General features: G+C 45.0%; 1 protein-coding gene across 2 annotated transcripts in view; it reads right to left on the minus strand.

Moving 5' to 3' along the window:
* The window catches only part of MBTPS1 (membrane bound transcription factor peptidase, site 1), a 55,031-nt gene that overhangs the window by 21,081 nt on the left and 19,784 nt on the right, over positions 1–14,166 (minus strand). For both annotated transcript variants that reach the window (XM_058528370.1, XM_058528369.1), the window contains exons 7-11: positions 13,548–13,664; positions 13,015–13,082; positions 9,204–9,306; positions 6,961–7,112; positions 3,927–4,088 (exon numbers count right to left, since the gene is read on the minus strand). In XM_058528370.1, the coding sequence (XP_058384353.1) occupies positions 3,927–4,088; positions 6,961–7,112; positions 9,204–9,306; positions 13,015–13,082; positions 13,548–13,664 (602 nt within the window). The remainder of the gene's footprint in view (positions 1–3,926; positions 4,089–6,960; positions 7,113–9,203; positions 9,307–13,014; positions 13,083–13,547; positions 13,665–14,166) is intronic.

Raw genomic sequence — 14,166 nt, forward strand, 5'->3', positions numbered from 1 at the left:
TACATATCACTGACAAAGGGTCACTAACTCTAGTATATAAAGAACTCTTAAAAACGAGGGACAAAAAACCCCAGAGAAAAATGGGAAAAAGAAATGAACAGACACTTTACAAGAATGGTATAAAAATGGCCCTTAAACACAGACAAAGTGTTCAACCCCACTCACAACGTGAGAAATGCAAATGAACACCACTGAGACCCCACTGCTCACCTACCAGACGGGCAGAGGCTCTGGGGCTATAGGCACGCTCAGACAGCACTGTGCAATGCAAGCGGGCACAACCTCCTGGAGGGGAGAGAGCTACAGCTAACAAAGCCACCCACGCTCTGAACTTTGACCCAGCAACCCCACTTCCAGGAACCTTCCCTGAAGACACAGCGCCAACAAAACTAAAATACACAGGTACCAGACCATTCATTGTAACAGTTTATAATTACAAAACACTGGAAACAATTTCAGTGCCCATATATAGATGAATGGATGAATACACAATGGTACATCCACATTATGCAGCTGTAAAAAGAAGGAAAATCTCTATGAATTGATAGAGAGTGATTTCCAAGATACTGTTAAGTGAAAAAAGCAAAGTGCAAAAGAACATTCACAGTCATGCTCTCCTTCACGTAAGGAAGGGCATGTAAGAAAACAGCTATGTATCTGCTCATTCGTGCAAAAAGAAGTACAAGAAGGATCAACTGAAAACTGAGACTGTTCCCCACAGGGGTGGGTGGGGACAGGGGAGAGCATGGAGGAGTGGGGACGGGACAGAAAGGATGCGGGGAGTGACACTTCCCCAGGAGCACTTCCGTGTGCAGTTCTGACTTCAGAGTCATGATATGTTTCACTAATACATAACTAGTTGGAATCAACCAGGACGTGGGGGGAATCCAAAAGAAACACAGACTAACAAAGGAACTCAGTGGTATTAACAACGACTAGGAAACCACACTGAGGGGAAGAAGAAAAGAATTAACCTCACTGACTTTGGAGAACAGCATGACTATATTCTGTAAGCCAAAGACAACAGAACTGTACACAAATACCACCCTCGAGGCAGTACGTTTGATTTTCAGAGGAATGGGTTAGCAATTCTAAACTACTCAGTATGTATACACCAGGACTGCACAAATAGGTAAACACACCGTGGATAATGAGCAGCAGGCCCCTGTTGGAGAAAAGAGCTACAAATAAGAAGAGGGAATACGAGAATGAAAACCAGCTTGTTGGGTGGGATCAGGTATTAATGAACTTGTGTCTTCATCTATGTAATGATGGACAGATATAGAAATAGGTCCGGATGGTGTGTGTACAGACAGACATTTCCTAGCTCTGTCTGCTGAAAGGACCTAGAAACAACTGTGAGCCCAGCTGCCACGAGCACATTTCGTGCCCAGGTCTCGGGTTCTAAAGACCACTCTCCAATTAAAGGACCAGGGCTGCTTGGAGAAAGGACTGACACCAAAGCTCAGGCCTGGAGATGCATGAAGGATCAGACTGTGCAGCCAGAGAGTGAGAAAGCACTCAGAAAATGAGGGGGATATGCTGAGAAGACACAGAAGCCAACTAGAAGGAGCTCCCAGTAGCCTAATCTGGGACAATCTGAGCAAAATGATAAACAATGATATTAATGGACTATAATCCCCAGAGTAAAATAAGTATCCACATGTCCATACTGATATAAATAACTGAATAAGTAAATAAACGAGAGAGAAGGGACAGCTCTTCCTTACAGCAGAATTCCAATTAATAAATGTAAAAGGAATGAGAGAAACAGAAAATTCCCAATCTCAGGGCCGGCCCAGTGGCATAGCAGTTAAGTGTGCGCACCCCACTTCGGCGGCCCAGGGTTCGCGGGTCAGATCCCAGGCGCGCGCCGATGTACCGCTTGTCAAGCCATGCTGTGGGGGCGTCCCACATAAAGTAGAGGAAGATGGGTACAGATGTTAGCCCAGGGCCAATCTTCCTCAGCAAAAAGAGGAAGATTGGCATAGATGTTAGCTCAGGGCTGATCTTCCTCACAAAAAAAAATCCTCAATCTCAACAGTAATCTCTACAGTAACAATCGTTGCAGGCAAGAACCATCAGGGATGCTCAAATTAGTGAGTGAAAGTATGTTCAGAAACAAGATCATCCAAGTGCACACCCAGAAGACACTCGGTAGTCAAAAACAGACGAACAGTAACTGCAGTGGAGAAACCCGGCAGATGCCACGGATGGCACCATGAGCCATGCTGCTCAGACCTCCTGCTGCAGGAGCACAGCCAACAGACACCTCCAGCTGAGGCCCCTCCCGACCCTCCACCACGTCTGTGCTGAGGCCAAGCTTCCCCCAGGCTGCTCCCAGTCAATGACGGAGTACAGAGGGGTGCTAGGGCAGGCTCCTCTAATGGGTGACTTTGGTTCAAGGACTCCCCATCGTGGAAACATTTTGAGACCTGTGTTGCGATCTGAGGCTCTTCCTTCCCAATCCTCCTGCCTCCCACTTCTTTTCACAGGCATCAGATCAGCACGGCTGTCCTAAGACTCTCCCCATCTCCTTCCTTTTCTCCTTCTCAGGTCCCTCTTCTCCCAGCAGATCTCTGGGATGTCTCACCCCATCTTGGTGTCTGCCTCCTGGAGGGCCCAGACTGACACATCACTCAAATCAAATGATGCAAATGAACACAAGTAATAAAAGGAAGAGAATTGAGGAAGTGTCCCCACCTGGAGGAGACCAAGGAGATGCGACAACTAAATGCAACGTGGGATGCTCAGCTGATCCTGCACCAGGGAAAGAACAGGAGTGGGACAACGGGCGAAATCTGAATGCAGTCTGCAGATAAGTCGATGGTAACAAATCAATGCTCATTTCTACGCCTTGAGGCTTGTACTACGGTTACATAAGATGTTAACATTAGGGAAAGTTGGGTGAAGGATTTATGAGTCCTCATGTACTATTTTTGAAACTTTGTTGTAAATCTAAAATCACTTCTAAATGAAAAGTAAAAAAATTCTTACCAAAAATACAAAATCTCAACCTAATCATGAGAAAACATCAGATAAACTTACATCAAGAGATAGTCTACAAAGTAAGTAACCAGCACTCCTAAAGGAGTCGGAGTCATGAATGACAGCATAAGACAGACAAACTGCCGAAGGCTGGAGGAGACTAAAACGACACGACACTGAACATGATGTGGGGCCTGGATCCTGCACCAGACAAAGAGCACGAAGGGGAAACCGAGGAATGCGCATGAAGCCTGCAGGTGAATTACAGCACAGTGTAAGTGTGCATCTGTCAGTTTTAGTAGTTGGATGATTGTCAGCTGAGATCTTGGCACTAGGGGAAGCTGGGTAATGGTACAACTTCTATACTACTTTTGCAAATTTCTGTAAATCTAAGACTATTTGGAAAGAAAGTTTTAAGAAGTAAAAAGAAAGTAGGAAATCATTATTTTAAACCATTTGTATTATAAATAACAGCACATCAGGAAATGGAGAGCAGCTAAGATTCTGCCAGCCGGCACCCCAGTAGCAGCAGCAGCTGTGAAGCTCTCCCTGTGGGCCGAGTGTTGTGTGATCAGTGATCAGCTCCTGTTTTGAGGCTAGTCTTTTGTGCAGAGGAAAAACACCCTCAGAGCCCAGTGAAGAAGAAAAAGGCCCATTCAAAAGGGAGCATACCATGGGGCCGGCCCGCTGGCGCAAGTGGTTAAGTGCGCACGCCCTGCTGCAGCCGCCCGGGGTTCAATGGTTCTGATCCCGGGCGCGCACCGACACACTGCTTGGCAAGCCATGCTGTGGCAGCGTCCCATATAAAGTGGAGGAAGATGGGCACGGATGTTAGCCCAGGGCCAGTCTTCCTCAGCAAAAAAAAGAGGAGGATTGGCAGATGTTAGCACAGGGCTGATCTTCTCACAAAATAAAAAAACAAAAGGGACCATACCGACCTCGCCTGTGGTTTGTAGCTGTTGAGGATCTGATAGGCTCTGAGTAGATCCAGCTTGCCGTGGCCTTGCTCAAACATATTGACCCCAGGAAGCCTCCGGGCGGATGCAATCAGGGCTTGCTTCATACTGGCTGGATTCACCAGTTCACGTTTCTGGACTGTGCTGGGGGGAAAATCACATATTTACTCATTTTCTCTCAGTACAAGAATGAAAATAAGACTATCCCTAACTTGTACAAATATATGACCTCCAATCTTGTCTGTATCTAATGGGGGCTTCTTTAGTAAAGACCGTGTAAGATGAGAGTGAATGAGTGCACATTTCTGCACCTGCCGTGGGACTGACCACTTACTAACCTCCTACATGGCTTGTGAGAACAGTGACTCATGGGCTAGTGCCTGTTTATACTAAATTTATCAGAAACACATATTTTCCCAATAATTTGACTATACAGACCTTAGAGGTTGAGGAGGCAAGAAGAGCTAAGAGTTATTGGCTCCTCAGGGGAGGGGAAGCCAGCTGGCAAAGGGAAGGAGACAATGTGGGATGTCACCTGGCTGAGAGAAGGAAAGGAAGACAGGTGGGTCCTGGAGAGGGAGCTTGATGCTGGACAGGTGAGAGGCACAGCCTCCACTTCCCTGGTGTTTGGAAGGCCTGTGTGTGATGCAGCACCCTGGTGGATAAAATCCACAGAACTGTGCAGAACTGAAGCCACCTTGCGAGTTTCATCATCAGAATGCATCTGGACAAACTTGAACACAAGTTCTACTTGGCCAGGAACTTAGCGACACTTAAGTATTATCAGTTACTTAAGAAGACTAGTATTAAAACATTGATTTTTTTATATCTATGTATTATAAATACAAGTAAATTTTAATCTCTAAATGCAGGGGAAAAAATCCAGTAAGCAAAAAAAGAAAAACTTATTCTCCTAAATATTTTCTATGATGGTGGTTGGTCTTGGAGTGTTGGCAGATTGTTCTAACAGGTCTGGATGGGAAATCTGACACAAGGAGAAGAGGAGATCAAGTGGGACGGAGTCTTAATAACAGAATAAAAGAACTGCTACAAGCTCAGCCACAGGTCACGGATGCTCCCCCTCTTCCTGCTGGTAAAGTAAGAGCAAAGGTCAGAGTCTAGTTCCTTCCAGAGCGCTGTAAGACTGGAAGCTGAGGAGGCACTTCCTCGGCGCTCGGCATCTGTTATGAGCTACTGTCACGCCACAGAAGTATTTCCGAAATATCACAATGGCATTTTCACCTGTTGCAGGGAGAGGAGGAAAGCAAAAGGCTTCCTTGAAACTGAAAATATCTGAGACGCTGCTGGGAATGGAAACAACCTCATCTCCCTCTCATTTGACAGTGGAGAGATTTGATGGGCTCAACAGTGGAGCCTGAAACCTCACTCCTGCTGACAATCGCGGCAGGTGGAGAAGTGAACCAGTGTTTATCGTGTCCATAATCAACAAGAGGGGAAGCAGGAGCCCTGGATGAATTCTCTCCTCCTGATGAACACAGAAACCTAAGTGAACCAGGTAACTCCATGGTCCGCCTTCCCGTCCCTCCTTCTCAGTGTGTGTAAAACGGGGGTGAGGAAAACAACTGGAAGGGAAAGACAGTGTTTCTAACAAGCACATGGTCATTCTCCAATACTCTTCAATGTTGTACTCTGGCTACTGCCAACATTTTCAAGACTCTGGCTCTGAAAAGGAGGAAAGAGATGGATGTCTACCTTTATCAAGGATTACTAATAAAAAATCTCTGGCATTAGGGGCCAGCCCGGTGGCACAAGCGGTTAAGTGTGTGTGCTCCGCTGCGGCAGCCCAGGGTTCGCCGGTTCAGATCCCGGGCGTGCACCGACGCACTGCTTGGCAAGCCATGCTGTGGCGGCGTCCCATATAAAGTGGAGGAAGATGGGCACAGATGTTAGCCCAGGACCAGTCTTCCTCAGCAAAAAAGAGGAGGATTGGCAGATGTTAGCATAGGGCTGATCTCCTCACAAAAAAAAAAAAAAAAAAAAAATCTCTGGCATTAGAAGCTAAACTAACAATATAAATTTACTTGTTTTTAAAGAGAATTTTAAATATAAAAACATTTACTACCTTACTACCATTTGCCTGTTTTAATTTAATTTTGAAATTCACATGGAGTATAATAACTTTCAAATATGCAAAGTTTTATGTTATTACAACACAAAAGCTCAACTAAAGCCTCACTTAGAGAGAAAAAGAGTTATTTTGGGTGAAAATACAAAATAAGTGCTAGCTGCAAAGACATCTTTTTGTAACTTAGAGAACAAGGCACCATGGCCCATCCGACTAAGTCAGAGCACATGAGCATCGATTCCGGTCGACTACCTTTGAGAACTTTCTTCCGTTTCACTATCTGCAAAATTAAGGGCCGATCACTAAGCTCCATTCCAACTGCAAGTGGGATTCAACGAGACAGAGAGAACAAACAAATTACATCGAGAAACTCGTCTCTCATAACGGAGTGGTGACTGTCAGACCCACTGCCTGCTTTCACAGCTCCTTAGGTAACAGAGTACATTAAAAGGTGAATCCCCAAGGAAATGGAGGACATGGTAGGGAAATAGCTTACTTTTTGTTCGCTGCCTGATAAACACACTTGTTTGGATATAACAAGTACAACTGTAGCACAAAAACGGTGCATTAAAAACAAATGGGGGCACAGAATACATGGGGAATCTCTGTACCTTCCTCAATTTTGCTGTGAACCTAAAACTGCTTTAAAAAAAAAAAAGTCTTTAAACAAACCAAACCAAACCAAACCAGACCTCAAACCTAGAAACAGTCATCGGTATTTGCCCTTGTATAGTGTTCCACGGGGAGAGCACAGTGTTCACATGTACGTCATCTAACCCTCCATGAAAGAACGGACTCCAACCTCTTTTGTCAAGATGAAGAACCAGAGATGGAGCAAGGTCACGTGACGTGCTCCTAAACTCTCAAACCTGGTGGGTGACACGCCAAGACTCAGCTCCTGCTACCTTTTCTCTGCTGAGCAACACTCACCTTACTAGCAAGGTGACAGCGCCAGCGACCACTGGAGAAGCCACGCTCGTCCCTGAGAGGGCCCGGCACCCCCCTTTCACACCGGAGCCCCTCACTCCAGCACCGTAGGTGACAATGTCAGGTTTCACACGGCCATAGCCTCCTGGCAGCTCCTATGAATAAAAGCAGCTTGGTTTCTCCCACAGCACACAAACTGGCGCAGACAGCTACATGCAGTTATGAGTGAATAAAATCCAAATAGAAATACGGGCTATTTAAATGTAGTGTAACCTTAGTAAGATACTGGTTTGACTCTGAAATTCACTGCAATACAGAAAACAGGCTTAAATGATGATGTAGAAAATAAAATTTTTCGTGTGTTTTATAATAACCAGTATAATAGCAATGCCATAAAGCAATTAAAAAGCATTTTTAATTTTGCTAACATGCAAGACTAGAAACTGATTTATCTCTAGATATCTTAAAAATTAGAAATACATTAGAAAAATAAGAAAATTAAAAAATGAGAAAAAAAGAAACATCTCTTTTTTTTTGTGACAAAGATAAGCCCTGAGCTAACCTCCATGCCAATCCTCCTCTTTTTGGTGAGGAAGACCAGCTCTGAGCTAACATCTATTGCCAATCCTCCTCCTTTTTTTCCCCAAAGCCCCAGTAGATAGTTGTACGTCATAGCTGCACATCCTTCTAGTTGCTGTATGCAGGACGCGGCCTCAGCATGGACGGAGAAGCGGTGCGTTGGTGCACGCCCGGGATCCGAACCCGGGCTGCCAGTAGCTGAGCGTGCGCACTTAACCGCTAAGCCACAGGGCTGGCCCCAGAAACATGTTCCTTTACAAGGAAAAAAGTATATGATATGCCTGGATATTTCAATCTGTCATCTGAGGGAGAATAAGAAAACCATTTAGAATGATAAATGTAACTATGTATGAGTAACCGGGGATAAAATTTTAACTGAGTACTCTCTTAAATTTCCTGAAAATTGGAGCAAAATGAGAATGACAACAGGAAATTATATTCTATAAGAAAGAAGTATACCAATTTGAAGTGAAAAAATCTTTTTTGACAATCAAACATAAACGGACCTTGGATCTATACGTGGGACACTGAGTAAAAATATGTTCAACTGCAGCTCTGTAGATTATTCAAGAACACTTCTCAAAATGCCACTAAAAAGCAGGGCCTTGATAAAGTCCAAGGACCTGACACTGCATCCTCCTTATGTGAAAGCACTTACAAGGGGCCAGGGAGACATCAACTGCTAGAGGCATCACTTCCTAGTATTTGGCAGCACGAAGAGAGTGCTGATGGAGCACAGACGAAAGGATATGAAACACATTCCTGGGACCGACTTTCTCAGAGTGGGGTCCACTAGACGGTGGCATCAATTCAGTGGGCGTCACTCGAGGAGGAGGCGTCTGAGTGTGCGAGGTGTGGAAGCCTGGCGGGGCTGACTGAGGGGGCACCAGGGGAGTGGATACTGTCATGGTACCAAGGCTCAAGTGGAAGGCTATCCTATAAAGTGGCAGTGTGGACAAGACCACACTGTTCCCAGGAAGTCATGACTCTTTTCCCAGACCTTCCCCAAGACCTCTGAGCTCGGCAGCCATGAGTCAGAGCACCCAAGAGATGATCTGACCCAGAAGACTGAAATGGGCAGGGACGAGTACCCAAGTCTGCCTGAGGGAGCATCTAATTTTGAATCCAACTCTGTTCTGATGGGTAAAGGAAGATGAATTAGCTGCACAGTTAAACCTCAAGTAGCTGAATGAATTAACTTGTTTGGAGTTATTTCGATTTTGTCCAACTAAATATAATTATTTCCGTGGTAGCAGAGTTGATACTAAGCTGTTCTCATTGGCTTCTCCTGCTTCTTAAGGCCAAAAAAATCATCTCATTTTGCACTGAGGAGGACTGATCACCTTCCTACTAGTTATGACAAGTGGGCATGAATCCAACTGACCTAAAAAGTGACTTACTCAGAAATAAGTTAAAAAGAAGTGGAACCAGAAACACCACTCAGAACCGGCACGTGCCTGATGTGCCACAGTGAAGCAGCAGATGTGGGAGGGGCCAGATCTCTGGTCCTCATGGCTGGGAAAGCACCCACAGTCTTGGCTACTCCATCCGTGCATGTGAGGGTCAAGCTTACAAGCTCCTTTTCTGTTTGTGCACTTACAGGTACACCCGACGGTCCTACACAAGCGACTCTGTCAGGCACATTCAACTAATGAAGAAAAGCCTACCCAGGTAGTCATTCCCCTTGAAGAGAAGCGGGCGATGTTATCCTCAAAGTCAATGCCACCTACTCCAATGACATCCATTTGATCAGCAGGGTTATTCAGAGTGCTAAATTGAGGCACAAAAACAAAAGGGAAGAGAAATAATTTTAAATGAATAATTCAAATAAGGGCAAATACTCCCAGAAGAATCTAAGACTGTATTAGGTTCTTTGGTGACAAGACGTGTGCGGCTGTGAAGGACTGCTGCTCCTCATAGCTGTCCTGTGAAAGGCCAGGCTCACTGCCACCTTCGTGCTGGCCTCAAATCATTTCCTGCCTTCTTTCTTTCCCTCCCTGTCCACTGATCATACTTTGCCCCAAGACTCACTTTTTCCCTCACTCTCCCAGGCTCGAAGGAACTCCTGTTCTCTGAACCTCACAAGACTTAACACTATCCAATTCACCACCTACTTATACATTCTCACATCACTTTCAAATTGTTTCAAGTGTATTCATCTTGCCTCCCCAACTAGATTCCACATTTCTCTGGGAAGGAAGCATATCCACACATCTGCATCTGCCACGGCCAGAAAGTTCAAATTTTCCACTGCTCTTGTGCAGGGTGTTCCACCTTCCTCATGGGAACTGTGGGAACGAGCATCATTACCCTGTAATCTTGAGCCTCTCAGAGGCAAGACAGAGATGCACAGACAAACACCATGCAATTCTCCTCAATACCTCAAGTGTGCTAGATCTGCAAAGAAATTACAGAAAAATGAATAACGACAAAAACATTTAAACTATCAAGAGGTAAGTCAAGATGAAGCTGAACTGTTTGAAAGTATAAAACAACCAGTTATGAAATTGCATTTCTGAGCTTTATCTATTACAGCTTCGCTACGAAAAAAATGAACTCTTTGACAATTCAATAACCACAGTTGATTCCAACTGGCTTAGGCGATATTAGCAGCAAGATTCTGGAGCAAGTGCTTTTAACCAACTACTTTAAACCACACTGAGTCAACACCTGCCATCAACATGCTACCAGGTGCTTGATCAGAGGCACCAACAGCAATTTTATTGGTTAAAAGTTTATAAACTTCTATGAAATCAAGGAACAGAGATTAGTACAGAAGTCACTGACAGAACTTCCCACTGAAGTTGACACAAAAAAATGCCACCTTCCCACCCTCCCTCCACCTGTCAACCCCTACAATACATGTGCTTCAAACCCTAAAAAAATAAGGGAAAGCAGCAAGAAAGTTTTGCTGGCGCTGAAAAGGGGGAAGTGCAGCTGCAGACTCGAAGGGGCAGGGTGCAGGACCCTGAGAGAGCTCACAGCAAGGGCTGCCTGTGGGGATGCGAGCATTAACTCCAGCGGGGTGAGCAGTGCACCGCCTGCGATAAATGACTCAGCTCTGAGCAGGTTACCGTCCCTTGACTAGCCCTACTGACGTCCAGGCAGTGAGCCGTAACCGCACAAGCTGTGCTGCAGTGACAACATGCCATTCCAGCACTATGAAGCAGCGGGCAGATGCCAGATCTCTGTGTGGCTCTGTGAGCAGACACAACCGACACAGGGCCCCTCTCCAGGGTTCCCCTCTAATACACTGAAAAAGAACAACTCCTGGATTAAAATCCACTGAGTGTGACTACCCATAGAAGTCATGGGACTTCAGAAGAGCGACTAGCGTGTGGCAAAGCAGTCAGAAAGGCATGTGGAAGAGCTAGTAGTCAAGAGAGTTGTGAACAGAGGAAAGGCAAGCTAGGAGGGGCAGCGGCAGGAACAGGTGCTGGGATCAAGATGGACATGGTTTCTACAGGGAAACCAAGGGAGGAGACCGGATTTGAGGGAGATGCACACGGTACAGTGGAAAATAAAGCTGAGCCAAGAGCTTCAGGCTACAGTTGGAGAACTATGGTCGTAGGCCAAATCAGACCCACTACCTGCTTTTGTAAATAAAGTTTTACTGGAACATAGCCACACCCATTCACTTCCACATGTCCATGGCTGCTTTCATAGTACAAGGGCAGTGAGTAGTTGCAACAAACACCATCTGGCCCACAAAGCCTAAAAGGGTCACTATCTGGTCCTTTACAGAAAAAGTTTGCCAACTCCAGGCTAGAACACTGAGGACCTCGAAAACCAAGAATAATGTGGATTTGATTAGGCAATAATGATCCACTGCAGATTCTTGAATAAGAAAACTGCTAGAATATATGTTTTTACAGTAGAAACAGAAAAAAAGGAAGGAAAAAGAACAGCCAGCACTTATAGAGGCTCAGTATTCATGGGCTTTCCCTCCATTGTCTAATTTCATCCTCACAACCACACGCAGGGTGGGTCTCATGCCCTCCATGACAGGAGAGGAGGCTGCGGCCCAGAGAGGTGCAGGCCCCCAGCCTGCAAGGGCAGGTTGGACCTGTCTGCTTCATTCCTGCGCTCTTCCCACCACCCACAACCCCATGTCAGCCACGTGGGAAGACTGAAGGCTGGGAAACCAAGGAAACCGACCGATAACTTGGGACTCTGAACTGATGAAGGCTGGCCTTGAGTGGGCACACCAGAAAGGGGAGAAACACGTGAAAAGGAAAAAAAGACAACCTGATGAGATTACTTAAGACTTGGTGTTTTTCATGGTAGACCTATAGTCAGGATATGTTTATGCCACTTACACCTATCAGTCACAATACACATTACTGATGACACAAAAATCCAGAACCCTGGACACCTTACAAGAAGACAGGATCACTGACTGAACAACTGTTAGAGTGGAACCATGTGACTGCCAATATGCAGGTTTTGTGACCTACAAAAACATTAACTTGATAGAGTTCAGCCTAAGCTCAGCCAGTCCTCAAAACCACTTGCTTCCCCAGCAGGCACTCCTAGGGATGTCACTGCACAACGCAGTGAGGGAGTGTTTCTGAAGGCACAGGCACACAGCCACGCCGCGTGCACCGAAGACACACAGGCAGGACGGAGTGCGTGCATGTGCCCCTCCTCTACTGTATTAGGGCTCGTTGAGGGCGGTCTCCATATTTTCTCTTTCTCCTTTGTGGTTCCCTCAAACCCTGTGTCACAGTACCCAACTGCACACATCTCAGGTACCCGATAAAGGAGGGTTACAGACAGCCCACTGCACAAGAGATTATTTATATACGTTATCTGGGGAATGAACATCAGATCTGTAGGAGAAAAACTGGGATCTGCCTGTGACCCAGTGACTGATGTTCCACATCTCACACTGCTCTAGTTCCCACAACAAGCAGCACACAGGACCGTTCCTGTGTTGCTGCTCTCTCATCCCTCCTGTCTGATCCCTCTCGGCAATCCCCCCGTCTGTTGTGGCTGTGTCTCTGTTATGCACTCCACACTTTCTCCTCTGTATTAGTTTCGCTGTATTTGTACCTCATCTTTCCTAAAAAGGCAGGCGCCTCATCTTACTGACCTCTTCACCTCTGGGCCTCGTACACAGCGGGTCTCAATAAATACTGTGGAATCCATTTATTTCTAACAGATTTACTTTCCTGACTGATTTGGGTGGGGGGGTAAAATAAAAAACTTAAGGCCTCTAAATTGCTATTTACAGCAAAGTAAAAAAAAAAAAATTCAACAGAAACAAGATTGGCCTTGAGTTGACAACTGCTGAAGCAAGCAACGGGAACACAGGTTTCACTACAACTATTTTTCGTATGTTGAACATTTTCAAAGTACAAAGTTTTAGATAGATATAAACAGGTATAGATACATACAGAGACAGACAGACAACAGATTTTCAGTTATTTCAGGGAAAAAAACACCTCTAACGTCATCCCTGCTGGGGATACTTACCCATAAAGAGGCCCATCGTTGCCGATAGCAGAAACCATGATTACGTTGTTAGCCGTTAATTCCCACACCTACAAGATTAGCAAGCATTTATTTATGAAAGTACACCACTTTTAACAATCAACATTAATTATACAAAAACAGCCACAACTTCTAAAGATAGTCCTAAAAAAGAAGGGATCCTCCTCCAAATGTAACACTAGCCCATTCCAGGCATGGATATGTTTGATGACTAGTGTGTTTAGAGAAGATAAAATCGAGGCTATAGGCCTATGCAGCACAAAGCAGACACCGGCCTTCCAGGCATGTTCTGAAAAGACAGATTGTGTGTTTAGATATGAAGGAACCAACAAGGCACCATGTGCTACTTCCAATGCAAGTCACTAAAGCTCACGTCATTGCCCATCTGTCCTCAAAAAGCTGTCACCATGCAGGTGACGAGCCACTAGCACCCTAGAGATGAAGCAAAGTCAAGCATGCAAAGAGCAGGAGCTGTCAACAAACACAATGTCCTTCTGTGCAGGAACACGACCAACCTTGTCAACGAAGGGATGGTCCATGAAGTCGGGGCCGCCGATGCTGAGGTTCAGCACATCAATCTTCTTTAAGATGGCATAGTTGAAGGCATCCAGGAACCAGGATGTGTAAGATACCTAGTTAATTTTAAACAGTCCTTTAGGATAATGCTCTGAAATGTAAACTACTTCACCCAGAAATGCTAAGTCCTTGGAGCTAGATTCCAGGGAGAGAGCTGTGTTCTGAGGGTGGCATATTTCTCCTCGTCTAACGTACAGCCCCTTACCTTAAAGTATACCTCCCAAGGTAAAATCCTAAACTTCTAACTGCCCCTCTCATAAAAGGATTTATCCTAAGACACTTCTATTAAGTGTTTCTAAACAGTTTAATGTATTGGTCTAATATTTTTTATTCCTACATAGACCGAAGGATAAATGGCATCAATAAAAGTTGTCTCACAGAATTATTTCTCTGATGTTCAATTCCTCCTAGTTTCCTTACACAAATTAAATTACTTTGTGTATCACCATTTAGGTATTTTTACAAAATACAACATTAAACGTACAGTGGAAAGAGAATCAGTATAGTGATTAAGAATTATGTTTTTTAAAGGCTTTTTAAAATAAGACTACATATTTA

Source organism: Diceros bicornis, chromosome 32 (genome assembly GCF_020826845.1).
Source record: "Diceros bicornis minor isolate mBicDic1 chromosome 32, mDicBic1.mat.cur, whole genome shotgun sequence".
NCBI lineage: Eukaryota > Metazoa > Chordata > Mammalia > Perissodactyla > Rhinocerotidae > Diceros > Diceros bicornis.